The sequence below is a fragment of the Ziziphus jujuba genome, chromosome 8 (assembly GCF_031755915.1).
Source record: "Ziziphus jujuba cultivar Dongzao chromosome 8, ASM3175591v1".
NCBI classification, from domain to species: domain Eukaryota; kingdom Viridiplantae; phylum Streptophyta; class Magnoliopsida; order Rosales; family Rhamnaceae; genus Ziziphus; species Ziziphus jujuba.
The window spans coordinates 6,401,071-6,422,346 of NC_083386.1; the positions used below are offsets into that span (position 1 = coordinate 6,401,071).

The following is a 21,276-nucleotide window of genomic DNA, read 5'->3' on the forward strand; positions in this document are numbered from 1 at the left end:
AAAAACAACTTTCACCATAGTATATTATTTTCGATTTCAAATGTAAGCGCACGAAAAGGAAACTTATTAGGAAGTCAATAAAAATAATATATATATATATATATATATAAAATATGTTTCAAGGTTCGAGTTAGAATAGTTCTTATTAGAAGAAGAAATATCTATTAATACTATAATTTTCGAATAGGAATTAAACTCATATCCAATTGAGTATAGAACCACTTTGTGATCAAAGATTTTAAAAGATATAAAAATACCTTGCCATAAAAAATCCCAAAAATAAAATAAAATAAACAAAAAAAAACTCATACCCAACCATATGATCAAAGACCTGAAAATTTTATATATATATATATATATATCTATAAAGGTCTTAAAATTATAAAAATAATAAAAAAGACCTATCCCCATTCAAACTTAAAGTAGCTTTTATTGAAAAGGGATATACATATTAATGCTTTAATAATTCCAATAAGGTATGGAAACACCTCGTGGTCAAATACCAAATATATATATATATATCTTCAATGAGATATATATATATATATAAAAGTCTTAAACATCATAATAACAACAATAATAATAATAAAATGAAACAAAAAAGACTTTAATATTACTTATAATTAGCTCTTGTGCCCTTACTCTCACATATCACATATTATAATGCCTAGCACATTCTTGTGGGAATTTAATATGTACTAAACTTCTTTTATATAAAAGTGATTCCGTACCTATCCAACTACCAACCATCTGTTTCATCAAGGAACAAAATATATATATATATATATATAGATAAATATATACACATACCAACCATCGTTTATCTAAATACATTATTAAAACTTACATTTAAATTTCTTATATATATTATTATTGTATATTCTGAAAGTACAGATCAATTGGTATATACCTTGTTGGTTGAACTTGAACCCATGCTAAGAAAACAGTTCAAATTAATTTAATGCGTGTATTATCCTTTAAACTAAGTATTAATAATTAATATTCACCAAAAAAAAAAGTATTAATAATTGATAGAGCTATAATGATTATAATCCATCCTGTACCGACATAACTTCTAGAAAGAATATCAATTCAAGTACTATCAAACTTTCAATCAATTAAAAAAAAAGTAATAACAAACTTTGTTCTTTAATTAAAAAAATTACTATTAAGCTTAACTTTTTTTTTTTTTTGGGTGAATATTAAACTTATAAGAAGAATGGTCATTCTTTTTTTTTTTTTTTTGGTGTGTGTACTCAAGTTTGACAAATTCAAATTAAAAAAAAATATTTAAAAAGATATTTCTAATTTGTGAGACCGGCATGTGGGCCCATCCATGTGTCTCGGGCGTATACCGTGCATCTGTTCCACTGACGTTGTCTCCCATGCGAACGTACACCAAGATCAATGACTATAAAATATGAGAAGACATTTCTTTTTAAATTTGAAAACGATTTCAAACAATTTTGAAGGAAAATAAAAAATGGGTGTGATCGTACGAGAAATTAAACTGCTTGTGAAACTTATTGTAAGAATGACTTATGTTGACGCTGGAATACAACTCATTTGTCTACAAGTACAAGAATGAATAATTAACAGTGAAAAAGTTTAAAATCAAATTGAAACACATGACAAAAGCAACTTAATTTTATATAATTATGGATCAACAAGACCAAAAACAAAATAAAATAAAAATAGAACAGAGAAATTGAAAGACTGAAAGAGAGAGGACTATAAATGCAAAGCGCTGGGCATGGGGTGGATACAGGCTAGAATATAGCTGATAGTTCTGGTCTTTCCTTTACTGTTTCGTTTATCCATTGCAATGGCATCTTCTTCCTCATTCAGCCTCGAAATTAGCCAGGTTAATCTTCACTCATAGTTCCCCACCTTTTTGTGTCTGATATCTTATTGCTATATATATATATATATATATATATTACCAAACAAATCTATAACCATATAAGCACTTAATTTTTCTTTTTCTTTTTTGGTACCGAAGTTAGTGAATTTGTGGAGTAGGGAAGCTTTGTGGCCAGATGAAAGCATATAGAGATGTATATATATATATATATATATTATAAATATATTGAAAATTGTTTATGAATTTATTCCATGAATATTTAAAAATTTATGCAGAAATAGGCTGTGTTTTGCTTGCTTGAAGAGCAAATTTTCAATATAATATATATAAGCGGATTTTATCAAGTTGAAACAAGTAACCATATTGAAATTTGTTATGTACCTTTATGTTATGTTCATATTTTCCAAGTAATTGATAAGATGAAATTCCATATTGTTGAGCAGGTAGTTCTTGAAGAAAACTCATGTGTGCGCAAGGTGATGCTAAACAGGCCTCAAAAGCTCAACAGCCTCAATTTTGAGATGGTATATCCATTTATATAAATATATTTTCACTTAAATAATATAATGACCTTTCTATAATTAATTTTTTTGATGTAAACTATTTTCGCAATTAATGTACAGTTTTCGATCGACTTATTACAAAAATATTTCGTTGATTTTACTTATATAGAAATTAATTAGTATTTGGTACTATTTTATCAGTCAAATTAATGGAAGAAAAGACATAAATCAATCATTTTTAAATAGTTACTAAATAAAACATTGAATAATATTTTTCTATGAACTTAATTATATCATACCTAATCTTTTTTATATATTACATCAACTTTTCGTTCATCAAAAAGATAAATATTGGATATATAAATTAATTTGTTATCTTTTTAATATGCAGGTTTCTCAAATATTTAAAGCATTGGAAGCATATGAAAATGATTCTGCTGTCAAACTAGTGATTTTGAAGGTAAAGGAAGACAAATAAACGAGCTACAATTTAGCAAAAAAAACTAATAATAAAAATAACAAAAAGAAGAGATTAAATTTGCAACATACCTTTAATGCCAAACGTAAATATTCCTCTCCGTTTTTTTTTTTTAATTATATACACGACTTCTAGTTAGAATTTTATAGACTTTTTTTTTTTTTGGGGCTAATATACAATTTAGTGGACTTTTCTTTTTTTTATTTAGTATATCATTAAGGAGAATTTAAATGATAAAAGGAAACCATGAAACCATCATCCCGCCGGTCTATCGTCTACTCTATCGTAACTAATAGTCATATTTTGTACCTTTTTTTGGTCGTTATGTTCCAATTAATCATATTCGACCAATTTTATTTGCCTCATCTCTTATATAATTGTGGGCTTTTAAACGTGGGTCTTAACAGTTGATTTTTTTTTCCAAAAGAAAAATAATTTTATTTAGGTTTGATATTTCCACAGGGGAAAGGAAGAGCATTTTGCGCTGGTGGGGACCTAATGGGAGTTTTCTACTCTGCATTTGGAGGTAATATTTCCTTCTCTCTGTTGTTTTTTTTTTTTTTTCCCTTTATAATTTTTATAATAAATTTACAAATAAAACATAAATATATATATTTTTTCCTGCAAATCTGATTAGTCTCTAACTGCAGCATACTTTCCGGTGATTTAATAAATTTTGTGATTAAAATGTTCGGCTTCTTTAATTGAATGATATATTGTAGGACACTGGAGCTTTGCTGCAAGATTTTACAAGACACAACTTGCTTTAGACTATTTGATTGGTACCTACAAGAAACCTTTGGTGAGGAGAATATATAGATATATATATATATATATATATATGCATGTGTATAAATCTGAACGTTGTCCTTAATTATTATATATCTCTTTTAAATATAAATTTGTTATTTTCAATCATATTCTGCTAATTTACTTAAAATATGATGTTTATTAATTAACAAAGGTTTCACTCATAAATGGAACTGTAATGGGAGGTGGAGCTGGACTTTCAATGCATTCAAGGTTTCGAGTTGTCACAGAGAACACTGTATACATTCTATCTTTTTCTTTTTGTATTTTTTTTTTAATATTTTATGTTACAAGATATTTCTGGTTCAATAATATATATATATATATATATATATATATATATATATATATATATATATATATATATGTATAAAACAAATATTTAGTGGACGACGACCGTCACTATTTGTATGTGATCGGACGATCAGCCCTAAAAGTTTATATTGCTAATATTTTGCATGTATATAGGTATTTGCTATGCCAGAAACAAGTATAGGACTATTCCCAGATGTTGGTGCAACCCATTTCCTTTCTAAGCTGCCAGGCCATTTTGGTAACAATATCTCTCTTTCCCTGTTTCCCATCTCATCCTGTACAGTTTGTATTGTTTACCAAGTTTAGAATGTTTTGATATTAGAAATAAAAGTAATGCTAGACACCAACACGTCCTGGTGTAGCACATGTTAGCTGAGGCCCATTTATTGAATTGGTCTATTAGTCTTAACTATTTTAAATGTTGTCTAATTGAATTGGAATTTCTCCCAAAAGTTTTAAAGTTTATTACTACACAGGTTGACTAGTTATGTTATATTATATATACTATCTTGATCACATCAAACTATATAATACAGTGTAAATCAATTAGAATAAAATTGTAATTTACACTCAATCTTAATATTTTTAAACTGTATTCTGACTTTATAAAGTTGGGGTATTCAAATGTTATAATCACACTGTATAAATATATACATTGCAATATTTTTTTTTTAATTATCATTTTGCATGTCATTTGTTAATTTTAATGGTATGTAGGAGAATACATAGGACTAACCGGAGCTCGAATGAAGGGTGCTGAAATGCTTGCTTGTGGTCTGGCAACCCATTTTGTTCCTTCAAAGGTGATTAGTTAAGTTCCAATTTTTGTGTTCTTTGTTTTTGGTAATAAAAGTCCAATTTTGTGTTTGAAAATTCTACCAAGTTCAAATTGGATCAATTTTTTCAAAGAATAATTTTATTTTCGGTTAGTAACAATTTCAGCCAAAAACACCATTAGACATTTTTTTAGTTAAAGCTCTCACATCATTAAACTACAAATTAAAGCACTCACATCCTTTAAATTTTTGTTTTCTTGTCAAATCAAAGTATAATGAAAAACAAAACAAAAATTTGATGAAATTAATTATGCAGATGTCACGTAACTATGTTTATTAAACTCTTTTACTCTATTTTAATTCAATTTTGTAGGGGTGTTATATTTATCAATTTTAACATAATTTACAATCTCATTCTAAATTTGCACATTATAGAATCTTTTTTTATTGGAGAGCGCTCTAAATCAGATAACTTCTTCTGAAGCATCAACAATTTCAAACCTCATAAACAAATTCTCACACAAAGTGGATGTCAAGCAGGATTGTGCTTTCAAAAGGTGATTAAAAGTCCTATTGTTCAATATATGTTTGATGCAAGGGCTCTAAATTTATTTATTAATTATTAACATCTTTTGGGTTACCCCAAATTACTTTTTCTTCATTGTATATATATATATATATATTGTAGTTGTAAATTACATGATAGTGTCTAAAATCTTTACATATGATTAAGTTTAATATATTTATTTTTTTAAAAAATTAATTTTAATATATAACACTTAATATGATTTGATGAATCAGATTAGAGGTGATCAACAGATGCTTTTCAAGAAAAACAGTAGAAGAAATATTACAATCACTTGTAAGTTTGTTTTACAATCAAGAGTTACAAACACATATTATTTATATATTTATATATACAATTTAGATTTTATTGGGAGCATAGTCCCATCTTATATTGAACATTTAATAATGCGATAAGTGTTAAAAATTATTAGTTTAGATTTTAATATTACATTATTAATTAAGATGACATTTTTAACATTAGACACGTCAATACATTCCCACCTTACATTGAAAATACTGTTTCCACCAAATCATTACTCATATATATATATATATATATATATCCCAATGAATCTCCTATCAAATCAACAGACTGATTATATATTTTGTATTGGATTTATATAAATTTTTCGATAGTAACATGTATATGATTGCTAAAGATGGAAATTTGAAATGCACTAATTATAGGAAAAAGAGGCTGCAGATGGTGATGAGAAGTGGATTAAGGAAGCAATAAGATCTATGAGGTCATCTTCGCCAACAAGTCTCAAAATAACTCTTAGATTGGTAAGAATATTTAAGAATATACAATGATTCTCTAATTTAAGGGGAAAAAAAACAGAAGAAGAAAAAGTGGATTAAATTTATCAAAAATGATTTTAACCAAAAAAATTTTGAATGTGGATAATTCTTTAAACTCTTATTATAGTTATTTTTATATCAAAACGATGCTCTTAAAATTTCTAGATATAATTAATTAACAAAAACATATCTTGAATTCTTGATCAGATGAGAGAAGAGCGCAAGCAAAATCTTGAAGACACCCTACATCGTGATTACCTAATTGCTTGCCATATGCTAATGAGAATAGTGAACAATGATTTTTTTGAGGTGATTAATTAAGTTTTAAGATTAATGTCCCTCTTTAATTCCTTTCATAAGATATAATTATTATCATAAGATATAATTATTATATATTTTTCAATCCTTCTAATTAACTGCTATAATGAAATGGAAAATCTAGGGTTCAAGGGCCCTGCTATTTGACAAAGACAAAAAACCAAAGGTACACCTCTTTAAATACAGTAAGATATATGCTGCCATATTTATTGGTTCTTATCACCAATAATGCTCACTTTATTGTTTTCATGTTTAATTCGGCCTCTTAATTGTTATTTTTATTTTTATTTTTATGTTTACATTACAGTGGGAACCCTCAAGACTAGAGTTAGTGAGTGAAGAACGGGTGAATCAGCATTTTGCCAAAATTGAAGATATTAATTGGGAAAAACTTGAACTTCCTTATGGGCGCAATACCACAAACCAAGCAATGGCAAGGCTCTAGCTATATTTGCCTAATTGATTGCACTAGATATTCAGGCAAAAGAAAAGAAACATGTAATCTCTCTGATATATTATGTGTAATGATTAGAGTAAGTTTAGCCAATAATAGGTAACATCAAAGGTTGCAATATCAATTCAAAAACATAAGTTTAATCATGTGGAACATCCTCGCACCAGAAAAATATCATACTGTTTTCTTAAATAATAATTTCGAATTTGAATCCCTCATATTTAGATAAAAAAGAAAACATAATAATTCTAAGTTCAAATCTCCTACATCCAACTGGAGGACAAAAATATACATTGAAAATATATCATATCATTCATCAAAGCATAAGTGATTACAAATTTTGAGGTTGTGTTCAATTATGTATACAAAGTGGTTGTATTATTGAGACGGTTTCAATTAGATCTACTATTTTTTTCTACCAGATCAAACAGAATAATGTTATGTGCCATAATATGAGGTTCTACCAAAAACTCACTGAACTTTTTTGATTTAATGGATAAAGAAAGATCATCATTTTAATTTCCATTAACGCTTGCAGCAAAAATCAATCTTAAAACAGAAACATGTTCATAACTAAGCCCCCTGGTTTCGATAGAATCTTAAAGAAGTTTTGGCACCAAGTTGAGGTATATATGTTATTCCAGTCCGTTATTGTTGGAGAGTCATTTGTACTATTTTGTCAAGCCCAGAATCCAAAAAGGCAGGTAAGTGATTTCAAAACCCTTTTTTTTTTTTTTTTTTTTTTTTTTTAAAACCCTTAGGGCGTGTTTGTTTCACCGGATTGGACAGGATTGTGTCCCAATCCGGTGTTTGGAAGGAACAAATGAAGGAGCGGATAAGTTAGCCGCTACAGTGAAATAATCCCCCGAGAGGGGGATTAAGCTAACCAGTCCTTCCCCCTGGGTCAAATTTCTGTCCGGAGCTCATCGAAGGCGTTGGTGGTGTCTCTCGCGTGCCTCTGCCCAGATCAAGCTCTGTGTTCTTCTTCTTGAATCTGTGAGTTTGCCTTCTTCTTTCTCTTCTCATTGTTTCTCCCAGTCTGTACTAATAGATATGGAATATATATGTAGACCTGTTTCTCCCAGTCTGTACTAATAGTTACAAGAGAAAGCAGAACAGTTTGCATAAAAGAACCAAGTTGAATTCCAATCCAGAGACCCTCTCCTCTAAGCTGAAACCAGAAACCCAAAATGGCAGCAACTGGTATCCCACAAAGATAAAACGCGCTGAGATTGATATAAGCCCCTATATGCTGCCAACCACATCCTCTAGCCACCCCTGAATTTATTAACATAAAACAGTTAATAGAACCTTGAAAACTAAAGCTTTATGTTGTTAAACAGAAATAGAAAATTCATTTTTGATTGAAAAAGTGTGTGGAGAGATTTTTAACCTGAAAGGACCCCTTGTAAGCTGTCGAAAATAGCATTGAGACAAACCAGAGGAGCCATTTTGGTCACGTAATCCACGACTTCCTTTTCGTTGCTAAAAGTGTAGCCGAAAATTCTGCGGGTGAAGAAGAGGGTTGTGCTAACTATACTTGTTTCTGCCACTGCAAGAAACATCACTGCACATGTAGCAATTCGAGCAGCTTGTGGGTTTCCAGCTCCTAATTCATTCGAAACTCTTGTGCTATAAAAAACCACAAACAAAAACACACAAATTGGCTAAAATTACTTTCTTTTTTTCTTTTTTTAACAGGATAAACGCATTATACATATATATATATATATATATATATCTGTGTTTGAGCATATGCATACCTTGCTGCAGCACCAAGCCCAAATGGAATTGTATAGAGAGTCGAAATGGTATTGAGACTGTTCAAAGACAACTAAGAACTATCACATTTGCATCTAGTTATTTGTATAGAGATCAAGTTGAAGAGGTTATGAAATCTGGATTAATTTTTAACATCATCCATTAAGCTTACCATACAGAAAGAACGGAGGTTTCAAGCTGTGGATTTGGTAAAAGGCCAGAAAGCAGAACAAAGTTACAGGAAAACAGACCAAAAACAGAGAAAAAATAGCAGTGTAAGTTTGAAGTCCAAGTTTCTTATATTCCTCTGCTCCATAAGCTTGCCCACACAGAGTTTCCAGTGCACTAGCCATTCCTACCTGTAATTTTTAAACCATTCAAGAATTATAAAATCTAGTTAGTTATTCATTGAAGATAAAGATGAATTCCATTTTTATTAATTATTGTATACTGTATATATATATATATAATCTTATGTTTTCATTCATGTTCAATCAATGTAACCTTAATAAAAAAAATAACAAACAGAGAAAATAAATTAAGCAAATTAAAAATAACAAATTTGTGGATGTATACAAATTTGTGGATGTATACAACAAATTTTGTATATTTTGCATGTATATATAAATATATAAATATATAAATGTACAACTTTAATTAGATGTAATAATTTTTTTTTTAATATAAATTTAACTTTTAAAATTTTTATTTTTTTAAATTAAAAATATAATTACAAAATAGTCCTATCTAGTCCGATTTGGCACCAAACATGGTACAATTAGTCCATCATTCAGTCTGGAACTATGCCAAACATAGTACTGCACTAATTATCCTGTCCGATCCTATCCGATCCTATCCGATCCTGTCCGATCCGGACCTATCCGGCGTACCAATTGCCCCCTTACAAGCATGGCCGGTTCTCGTCATGACAAGCAATGAGAAAAGGAACCCCAGATGGTCGAGACTGCACAAAAATATGATATAAATATTAAGAATGATAATTATAGTGATAAATCTAATATTTGAAATTGTTTCAAGTAAGGAATTAAATAATAAAAAATTCACAACTAGAAAACAAAGGAAATATCACTGTAAGGGCTCTTCTTCATCTTTCTGAAAATAAATTGGGCACCACCGCAGCATATGCTTTTTATCAAGTAAAGTGATTATTGTCTCAACCAGCAACTTTCACCATTCTGGTTTTTGCACTCACTAAGTTACCAACAAAAAGACTCCAAACCTTCCCTTAAATAAAATGACCCTGTTAACTAAATTTTGATGCACTTATTGAATCAATAGTTTTTCTCTTAATTGTTTTTATAAAAATATGACGCACTGTTTAAATTGGTATATACTGGAATCAACTTAGATACACAATGAAGATAACACAAACATGGTACAATGACAAACGTGGAAAATGTGCTTTATTATGCCATTAAGTTTTTCATAAATACATCCTGACATAAAATGAGAAATCATTTGAAGCAAGCAAAATAACAAATATATCAAGGCTAAAACAACAGAAAGACATTCAAGTATAGAAGAGAAACAACCATTAAAATGAACCCTGCTAACTCAGATTCAAAAGGCACAAGGGAACACTGATTTCGCAGTATTACATAACAATGGAAATTGAAGATGCTTCAATCCCCAAGAACTTTACGAAGCAGAGCACAATGGGCATTCTCATAAATTTAATAGAAACAAATATCATCCCAAAAAGAGAGGATAAGTTACCACAGATTCTTCATCTCCCTCAACAAATTGTAGGGCCAGGTCACAAACAGCTAGTTTAGTGGACTCCACCGTCATCGGCTCACCGTAGGAGAATCTATGATGCTGCAAATTGCATTAAGAAAATGACTACAAGAGGCCAACCTCCAGTATATATCAAAACATAACAAGAGCAACAAAAATACCTGAGTTGCCACCCCTGCATGTTCAACAAGTGTACATGCATCAGCAATCAAGCCGGTCATGGCACAACCAATATGCTCATCCATTTTCACAATCTTCTCCATGCTGCTTGGTTCCTTAAAATTCGCAAAAAGTCATGTCAGACAAAATTCCATTATTTCAAACATTAAAAAAATGAAATCATATCAAACAAGGGAAAATCCCACTTGAAGAATCCAAATTTGGTTGATATTGCGTTTCAGATGTATTTGTCCTAATACAGTGTTAAATTTTTTGTACCTCAATCTGATCATCATTTTCACCACTTAGACCACTTAGAAAGGAGAATCGTGAATAATGATCAACATGGTACAAATTTTTCAGTGTCATCTGGACAATGAACATATGGAAAACGATCCACATAAGTATATCATTTTCATCAGCAACAGAACAAGTAGTATGATGTGGAGTCCAAATATTAATCAAATCATAGTGAAAGTGCAATATATAACCATATAATACACACCGTAAACAGTTAATTATCACAAAACTGACATAGGTACGCTATGTCTTCAATAGAACGTATATCAACAGATTAAAAACTAAATAGGGTTGCAATAGCAGATATGCGTTTCTTTATTTCTTTTTTCTTTATTTATAAGCATATGAGTTCCTTGGTATAAACAAGTGAAAGTATAATGGAAACTGAAGCTTGAAATTAAGAACAGGTTGAGATTTATTATGAAGATTTCAAACTGTTTTTGGACTCTCCGCATACATCTACTTCCCAACCCAAACAAATACTAATATTTTAGCATCTAAAAGATGCCAAGTCCAATATATTCAGATTTGTTATACACAAGTACTTGTTTAGAGGCTGTAGCACTTTATTAACCTAAAAAAAATGTCACAGAAAATTAAAATGGCTAGACTACATAAAAAACAAAAAAAAAACATAAAATCTATTAAAAACACTATCACAGAATGACAATCCACTAAGTCTGAAGCAGAAACCAATTAGTTTGACCAGGAAACTATACGAAAAAACATCTAAAGAGGTGTGAATTGGTTCTTCAATCCTTGCAATGCCTACCTTTTAACTGATAGAAAAGCCAACTTAAGTGTTAATTTCCCATAATGTTTGCTCAGTACAAGGCCAGAAACCAAAACATAGTCCACAGAAGTCTTCCATTAGAAACAGGCTAAAACTAAATAACTTTGCCATTACCGGTTTAACCAATTACATCACTCTAAACATGAATTACAAATCTATGAAAAGGAATAAAAGGAGTGAAATGAGATGGTAGACAGACCAGCAGTGGTGAAGTAATCCGTTTCTCAACTGCAAGCACCACACCTTCTTTTGTCTTCAACCCAATTGCAGTTGAACCCAGCTGCAGTTGGATCAAAGTCGCATCACATTTTCAATCAAATGGAAGAATAAAATAGAGAAAGAAAAAGGAAAAGGATGATGAATAAGAAAGATATATAAACAACCAAGTAAGGATGCCCCTGTTTAAGTGATATCTAATTGTCTACTGAAATCTTCATTTTCATTTTTTTTTTTTTCCATTTAAAAGATAAAACGAAACAAACTTAAAAACGGGGATAAATACCTAAATGGCCCCCATGGCATATTCAACTTGAAACAATCGGCCTTCTGGAGAAAAGTGTTAACCACTCTGTCATACTCAGTCCTTCACATACATAACAGAAAAAACCCACCATTAACAGCAAAATTTTGGAATCTTTCTACGCAAAAATATATATGTATATATGTGTGTATATATATATATATATATCAAAAAACTTAAGAACGTGATTCACCTTCTCAGAAACATCTTTGCTTGGTTTTCGTTATCCTTGAGAACCTGAGGAAGCCAAAACTTAAATAGAATTAGCATGACAAAGAAAAAAATTAAATAAATAAATAAAAACAATAAATAAGAAAAAAGACGTTTTTTTTTGTCTGATCTGAAGCAAACGAAAAAAGGGCCTCGAAAATACAAAGGGATCTATATCTGGGGTGGGTTTTATTAGAAGCCCAGAGCAATAAAAGCTTTCCCTTTTGTGATTAATGTACAAATCAAATCAAGGGTTTCAACCCTAACCCACCGAAGAATACATACTAGTAATTTTACTGCGAACCAATCAGAAAATAAATGGATTTTTGAGAGGGAGAATTTTCTCAAAAGAAAATTTTGCAGCTGGTTCGCTCTGAAGAATGCCGACTGTGTAAATTAATCAATATTGCAATTCTTAACAAGTACGTTTATTATGCTGTACATTTTTATACTGTAATCGTTTTACCTTTAATAAAAACTTTTGAATATTTTAATTAATTATTATGTTGAACTTTGCAGTGCTTAAATTTTTATTTCTTTTTAATTTTTACAGATTAAGAAATTGCTTCATTTTAAGTTAGGCTATGTTTGGGACAGTGGAAAAATGAAATGATAGAAAGGAAGAAATTGTTGCATTATTCATGTGTTTTTTCTTTATTTTTCTATTGTCACTGGTGTGCCTTTTATTTTTCTTACATTTTATTTTATAGTTTTATATATACTCATAATTTTTTTTTTCCTTTTCATTTTCCATATTTTAAAACCAATTTCCTCCTCCCCCCTTCTTCATATCAATCATATTTTCGTCATTTTTCTTTTAATTCATTTTTCTAATTTTTTCTTTTTTTGAATATCTGGTTAATGTTAATTCCAGTATTAACCTTTCAATATCTGGATTTTTTTTTTTATAAAATTTTCCAAAATTTGAACTTGTAAAGAATATATTATGTATTTTTAAAAGAACGCTCCTGAGCTTGGAAGAGTGATCGGCCCGTTTGTAGATTGGCTGTCATTGCCATGTCTGGGCTTGTCGTTGTTATTTTTGACAACATCAATCAGATGGGCCTAAAGAAACAGGACTTGCCCATTGCTTTTAACAAATTTATTTGGTTTTTTTTTTTTTATGTAAATTATTAGAGTTTTCTTTTTAATCATTCACAATAATTTCCCTTACTTTGACATTTCAAACCCATGACTCCTAAATGTAATTTTGAATGATTTACCAACTAACTTAATCTTCATTAATTATTAAGTTTCGTTTGAAAAATGTTGAAATTTAGAGAGATATTGATTCGTATATAGTTTTTCAAAATTAGTTTCTTAGTAATCAAATTTTCTCTTGGTATGTTTGATGAGTAATAGGAAATTTAAGATTTGTAAATAATTAAATTTAATAATGTATAACAAATTAAAGATAAATTTGTATTTTAAAAAATAAATTATTTTCTATGAGATTTTTAAAATGACACTTATATATATGAGAATAAATCTTTTACACATTTTTTCATATATAATGAAAATTTAATTCTCTGAACCCATATTTTTCCACCTCAATATAAATATTCAAACAGAAAAAAGTTATGAAATTATATTATTATTAACTTTACCATTATCTAAATAGGATCTTAGGATATGTTTGGGAGGCCTAAAAAAGAGTGAATTATCATAGAATAATCTACATTGTTTTTGTTTTTGTTTTTGTTTTTTTTTTATTTTAAAAATTAACAATAAATGAAAAAGTTTTATCAACTCAATCAATCTCGTTTAACATAAATATATATTATTTTTATCAAAGTAACTACAAATAAAAAAATAACAAAATAAAAAAATTTGTCAAGATAAGCCTAATTTTATAAAGTACTGTTTGAGATGGTTATCACGTTATGCCTAAAAAGTCATAGAAGCTGTTTATATTTCACACACAAGATTTAATGTAGCTTCTATTATCAAATTGTATCTCAAGGAACATATTATCAAAATTAAAATTATCATAAAATAGTTTTCATATGTATTCAATAAACACACTCAATTATTCTCATAAATATACATTAAGACATCACTGTGATATTATTAATCCAAACTACATATAAAAATATTCTTGATTAATATTTATTACAAACGGGAAAACAAACCAAAAGCTGGGTTTATGGCAGTAAAGCCTCCATCAACATTGAGATTGTGGCCACTCACATACCTTGATTCATCACTCCCTAAATAAATAGCAGCTTCAGCAATATCTTCTGATTTATGAACCACTCCTTCGAGGTTTGAGTAAACCTTAGATTTCTCTCTCTCTTTCTCTTTCTCTTCCAACTTGAAGAAATCTTCTGCTGCCACCGTAGCTATATAATACGGTGACAAGCAATTCACGCGGATTTTATACCTCCCAAGCTCCGCTGCAACATTCTTCGTGAGTCCCAAAACTCCATGTTTTGAGCTTGTATATGCATGAGATGCAACCCCACCAACACTGCAACAAACACTCCCTATATTTATTATGCTTCCTTTCCTTGCTGGTATCATCACTCTAGCTGCATGTTTGGTTCCCAAGAAAACTCCGGTGAGGTTCACGGCGATGACTTTATCGAATTTGGACTTCTCGTTGTCAAGAATGCTTGGTTTGGAATCATCTATAATTGCCGCGTTGTTTACCATTATATCGAGCTTACCGTGCTTGCTGATGGTTGCGTTTATTGCTTTGCCGATGTGGGACTCCTGTGTTATATCGCAGTGAATATACGAGGCCATTGTGGATCCGATATCGTCGCATACTGATAGGCCTAGCTCGTCTAGGATGTCGCCGATCACCACCTTAGCGCCATGTTTGCAAAAGGTTCGTGCAATGCACTCTCCGATGCCTCTAGCTCCACCAGTTACCAGTGCAACCTTGCCTTCGAGTCTAGAAGAGGGTCACCAAAACCACAACCAAATATGTAAAGAAATTTTTTATTGTGCATGCTAAGTGCTAGATTTCACATAATCATATTTTCTCTATGTGTATATGTTATATACAAAAATGGGAGAAATCACATCCTATTTGGTGGTTCGCAACCATTTATATCTACTAAGTTATATAGATTATACAAATTTAATGTCATAAAAAGTGTCCAACTTCACCCATATTAGCAGCCCTAATATTATATATATCAATCAGAATCACACATCTAACTTTAGTTCAAATTAGTCAGCTCGCTTATTACTCAAAAAAAAAAAAAAATACATTTCAAGTCTCTCAACTATTAATTAAAAGCATCTTAAATAGTAAATGTGAATTGTGTTTATGTGGCATGAGAAATAATATATTGTCCGAGTATATATGGTATCTGTACAATTAATTTTAAAATTGTTTTCCAATCATAGTATATATAAAAATTATTTATGACTGTTAATAAATTAATTATTTTATTAATTTTTTTTGAAATAATTAATTTTTTTAAAAATTATTTTTTAAGAAATTTCAGAATATGTAGTAGATCCTTGAAAAGTAGAGGATCATATTAATATTATCTTTTTTTTTTTTTTTTTACATCAACTTGATAAAATATTTATACAAATTTATTGAAAAAAAAAATTTTAAATAACTATCTGTTTTTTTAATTTGATAAAGACAATTTAACAATAAAAAGAGTCATCGAAAATGTTCTAAAAAATTAATTAAAATAAATTAATTCACTTTTACTTAGTCAGACAATACAAGCTATATATATAGTACACCGAATACAAATATATATGTATATATATATATTCATATTATATATTAACAATTATATATAGAAAACCAAATACGAATATACATGGATATTTATATTATATATTAATAATTATCACGTTAAAATATTCTAACATAAATCAAAATGTAGTGTAAATAACAAATCTATTTTGAAAGACTATATACAAGTTGTTTTTTTTTTTTTTTAATGCTTTAGACTGTATACAAGTATTTGACCATACGAAGCAGCATACCTTTTATTCGGAGAAGCAATGAGTAGTGACTTGCTAGATTGCATAGTGTGAGAGTTGTTGTTGGTTTTTTTTTTTTTTTTTTTTTTTTGGGGTGAGCTAAGAGGTATTTGTTTGGTGCATAGTGGGACGGGGTTGAGACATTAAATATAGATTTCCAAAACTTACTTAGCTAGCTGGGAATCATCTCAGTAGTATTTATAGGCTTATAGGCCAGATTTAAAACCAAAGGCTAGCCAACAAGCCCACGTCCCTAATTTCTGTATAAAAGAGAAACGAAAGGTAAATAAACAGGACTGAATGACATGTTACATCATTGTTTACTATTCATTGACAAGCAACATGGCCAAAGAGTTTATCACCCTAGGATCCAAGAAAATATGATAGACTTAAATTTTAAAGCTAACCTACCAATATAAAAAAACGAAAAGTCATTGCATCATTTCCTTGTCCACTCAAGCTTTTAATGTCAGCTATAGCATCATTTTCACAGATTATATTCCTCTGTCGTATTTGAATAGCCATCATTAAAGCTTTGTAAATACCAAAAACTTCTGCTATACTTAGATTCTCAAAGGAGTTTTTAAAAGCTTGAATTGACAGAATTTGGCCTAAATGATCTCTAAAGACAAAACACACAAAACACGTTTCACTTTTAATTATTGTTAGATTCTCAAAGGAGTTTTTAAAAGCTTGAATTGACAGAATTTGGCCTGAATTATCTTTAACCACAATACACATAAAACACGTTTCTCTTTTAATTGCCGCATCCATATTGATTTTGATCACTGCACAAGGAGGGGATCTCCACACAACTTGTTGCATCTCTCCAACTCATATCCTGCAGTCATTGCCTTCGCCAAACAGAGCCTGCTTGAACCATCTAAAATTGCTCCTCAAAGTTGGACCTATTGCATCCAACAACATACCTCGGTGTCCATGCATTTTCTCATTTCTATATTTATGCAAAACTGTAAAATATTATAGCAAATAAAACAAAATCTCGTGCTTCACAGGGAATGGCAGAGCTTCACAAGGATTCAAAATCACACTAATAATAATGATCCAGTGAATTACCCAATTCATTTTATCATCAGTTACTTAAGAGTATAATTCAACTTATATATGGTAGTATTAATTTAAAGCATTTTTTAATTTTTATTTTTTATAATAAAAATTTAATACAAGAAAATAAACCCTTTAATTGAAGCTAATTAAATTTACATACTATATTTTCTTAAATTGAAAATTTTATGTATTTTTTTAGTTTTGTCTCATATCGATATCATGCACCATAAAATAAGTTAGGTAACCACTAGGTCAAAACTATATTTAGTTAAATATATTTGATAACCTATAATACATTTAATTAAATATTTTTGATAGATTATCACTTAGTCAAAATAAGTTTATATGATTTTTAACTAAAAAACTATCAAACAGTTTAAATAAAATAACTAAAATATATATCAACAAAATTTTCAAATTTTCAAATTAGTTTTTGCAAAATCATTAGAAAAATTTATTTTTACTAAAAGAAAAAGAGAAACAAGGCATTTAAGGTAATTTAATTTTATTAAAGTTATAAGGATAATTTAGTTTGTTACCAAAGAATGTAGATGATTTATTAGAAACTAATCTACTAGAAACTAAAAGATGTTTTTCTATTTATCCCAAATCTCAAAAACGTAATTAAAATATTTCCTTTTCAAAAAATACCAACCTCCGGTTATAAATAATATTCAATTAACTAATTAGTTAATTTCCTTATCTATCCCATCTAAAAATCTAATTAATAATGTATGAAAAGCCAAACTAATTATTTCAAACAAAATGTCCAACATCTATGCAAGAAGCATACCTTCTAACCGAAGCAATATTTTTTTTCTTTTTAATGATAAAATGGGTTTTATAAACTAAAAAGGGCAACATAACAGCCCAAAACCAGAGGCTAGCCAACAGGCCTAAGCCCCTGATTCCTGTACATAAGAGAAACAAAAGATTAGTACTGTAAAATGCAGAAATTCTTCAAGTCAAAAAGATTAGTGTTATAGAATGCGGTACATCACTGAAAACGTGTTTTTCTCTCATTTTTATTAATTTGTCAAACAAGATGTGCTCTTCTTGATGTTCATGTTCTTCTCTTCTTCTTTTCATTTTGTTACAAGACATTTTTGCTTAATACAACCATGGGTATATGACAGTGATTCCAATGTTTGAAGTTTGAAAACAAAAAATCTAACGAAGAATTTTGTGCAAATGAAAATGGTTGCAAGAGGCAAAGGAAAACGTTTTGTTTTGTTTTGTTTTTCTTGACATGAAAAGAAAAAACTTGAACGAACCACAATGTAAGAAAAATCTTGAGCATCATCTCTATGAATAGGCAGAGCTTCATAAAGGATTCCAAATCACACTCATAGTAATGATACAGTGAGCTATCTAACTTACTTTATCATTAACTATTTAAAAATATAATTGGCAAATAATATATGGTAGTATCAATTTAAAGTATTTTTTATATTAAAACCTAATATGAAAAAACGAATCCTTTAATAGTAGTTAATTCAATGTGTAAATAATATTGAATTTTTTAATAAAAAAATTGAAAATTGTATGCATTTTTTTATTTATCCTTGTTTAATTTTGTTTCATATCAATATTGTGTACCATTAACTAAGCTAGGTAACCACTAGATCAAAACTATATTTAGTTAAAAACATTTGATAACTTATAATACATTTAATTAAATATTTTGACAAATTATCACTTGGCTAAAAAAAATAATTGATCTTAACTAAAAAAAACTATCAAATAGTTTAAATGGAATTAATTAAAAATATGGATCAACAAATTTTCACATTTTTAAATTAATTTTTGCAAAATCATTAGAAAAATTTATTTTTACCAAAAAAAATAAAAAAAAAAAACACAAGCATTTAAGATAATATAATTTTATTAAAGGTATAAGGGTAATTTAGTTTGCTATCCGGAAATGTGGATGATTTATTAAAAACTAATAGATGTTTTTATATTTATTCCATATCTCGAGAACGTAATTAAAATATTCCCTTTTCAAAAAATACCAACTTTCAGTTATATATAATATTCAATTAACTAATTGGTTAATTTCCTTATCTACCCAATCTAAAAATGTAACTGATAAGGTACGAAAAACCAAATTAATTATTTCAAAACAAAATATCCAATATATATGGAAGAAGCATACGTCTAAAACCCAAAAAAGGCAACAGGCCAAACCAGAGGCTAGCCAACAAGAGCAAGCCCCTAATTCCTGAATAAAAGAGCAACAAAAGATTAGTGAACAAGACAATGACATGTTACATCATTGTTTGCTAGCCATTAACAGCCAACATGGGCCAAAGAGTTTACCTTCCTGGGGATCCAACTAAACGAGATAGAATTACACTTTAAAGCTAACCCAAGAATATAAAAAAATAAAAAGTCACTACATCGCTTCCTTGCCCATTCAAGCTTTGAATGACAACTTTAGCATCATTTTCACAAATAGTTATATCCCTCCGTCCTATTTGAATAGCCATCTTTAATGCTTTGTAAATACCAAAAACTTCTGCTATTGCTAGGTTCTCAAAGGAGTTTTTAAAAGCTTGAATTGACACAATTTGGCCCGAATGATCTCTAACCACAACACATTTCGCTTTTCTTTACCGCATCTGTATTGATTTTGATCACTCCACAAGGAGGGCATCTCCACACAATTGGTTGCACTTCTTCCACTCATGTCCTGCAGTAATTGCTTCAACCAAATAAAGCCTGCTTGAACCATCTAAACCTATTCCTCAAAGCTAGACCTATTGCATCTAGAGGTGGGCTTGTGCGGATTGATTCGGTTTTATAGATTTTTTAAAATCGAACCGACCAATTCAGTTTGGATTAGATACAAATCGAACCGAACCGAACTGCATGTGCAATCCAAAAACCGACTGAACCGACCATTCTTGGTCGGTTTGGGTTGGATTCGTGGTTTGGACCTTGTGTTGAGCCTTGGTCCAAATTGTATATATATTTCAAATTATGCATCTTTTTGGACCAAAATTGTATAAAGTTTTTTTTTAGACCTTTTTAATCATCTATCTATATTTTGAATTAGGTATCTTTTTCAAATTATTTTCTAAATTAAATAATTTTAACATATATTCATCTAAACAAAAATAACAAACAAGTTAACTATTAAGCATCAAACATATAAAATAATACAACATAAAATCATACAATTACAATACAAATCTACAAATACCAACTTTTGGGCTTATAAAATGTTAATAAAAATAACTTTTAATAATTTTATTTTATATAATATATTTATATATAAAAGTAAAATAAAATGCTAGTGTAATTGATGATCGGTTTGATTTGGATTGGGTTGTATAAAATTTCATCCAACCCGCAATCCGAATTGACCGTTTCAATTTTTTTATATATTTAACCAAATCAAACCAATTAAAAAGTTAAAATCAATCCAAACCAAATCAAATATATCGGTTTGGTTGGTTTGGTCGGTCTAGTTCGGTTTTTGCCCACCCCTAATTACGTCCAACATCTTACCTTGATCTTTGTGCACTATCTTATTTCTATATTTCGACAAAAACTATAAAATAATTGTAGCAAACGAAATAAAATTTTGAGCATCAGCTCTGTGAATAGGCCGAGCTTCACAAGAATTTAAAATCACACTCATAGAATCCTCCACTTCTCCAGAGGAAAAAGAGTCCCATCTAATGCCCCAAGACATAGAAAACCAAACCAATCTAGCAATATGGCAATAGAAAAACAAGTGTGCTTAATCTTCCACACACCGAAGACGAAATAATAACATGGGCAAAAAATGCAATAACTTTAGCTATTTTATGATCCAACTAGTTAGGATACTCACTAAAATATTTTTTTAAA

General features: G+C 29.3%; 3 protein-coding genes and 1 pseudogene across 3 annotated transcripts; 1 reads left to right on the plus strand and 3 right to left on the minus strand.

The window, feature by feature from the left end:
* Window positions 1–1,708: 1,708 nt before the first annotated feature.
* LOC107412891 (3-hydroxyisobutyryl-CoA hydrolase 1) lies at window positions 1,709–7,625 on the plus strand. The gene is made up of 14 exons (XM_025071407.3): window positions 1,709–1,864; window positions 2,308–2,388; window positions 2,759–2,827; window positions 3,308–3,371; window positions 3,568–3,647; window positions 3,810–3,893; window positions 4,124–4,208; window positions 4,688–4,773; window positions 5,182–5,303; window positions 5,548–5,608; window positions 6,001–6,099; window positions 6,322–6,423; window positions 6,557–6,598; window positions 6,740–7,625. The coding sequence occupies exons 1-14, from the start codon at window positions 1,826–1,828 to the stop codon at window positions 6,875–6,877; spliced, it is 1,152 nt and encodes a 383-aa protein (XP_024927175.3). The 5' UTR covers window positions 1,709–1,825; the 3' UTR covers window positions 6,878–7,625.
* Window positions 7,384–9,182, minus strand: LOC107405490 (protein DETOXIFICATION 13). Its single transcript, XM_060819762.1, has 4 exons — window positions 8,820–9,182; window positions 8,650–8,706; window positions 8,280–8,518; window positions 7,384–8,164 (listed from the first exon to the last, which is right to left on the minus strand). Exons 3-4 carry the CDS (start codon window positions 8,449–8,451, stop codon window positions 7,854–7,856), a joined length of 483 nt encoding a protein of 160 aa, XP_060675745.1. The 5' UTR covers window positions 8,452–8,518; window positions 8,650–8,706; window positions 8,820–9,182; the 3' UTR covers window positions 7,384–7,853.
* A 363-nt stretch (window positions 9,183–9,545) lies between these two features.
* On the minus strand, window positions 9,546–12,815 carry LOC132805019 (proteasome subunit alpha type-5-like; annotated as a pseudogene).
* Window positions 12,816–14,372: 1,557 nt separating this feature from the next.
* Window positions 14,373–16,512, minus strand: LOC107412892 (secoisolariciresinol dehydrogenase-like). The gene is made up of 2 exons (XM_016020718.4): window positions 16,351–16,512; window positions 14,373–15,286 (listed from the first exon to the last, which is right to left on the minus strand). The coding sequence occupies exons 1-2, from the start codon at window positions 16,392–16,394 to the stop codon at window positions 14,500–14,502; spliced, it is 831 nt and encodes a 276-aa protein (XP_015876204.2). The 5' UTR covers window positions 16,395–16,512; the 3' UTR covers window positions 14,373–14,499.
* Between the last annotated feature and the right edge of the window lie 4,764 nt (window positions 16,513–21,276).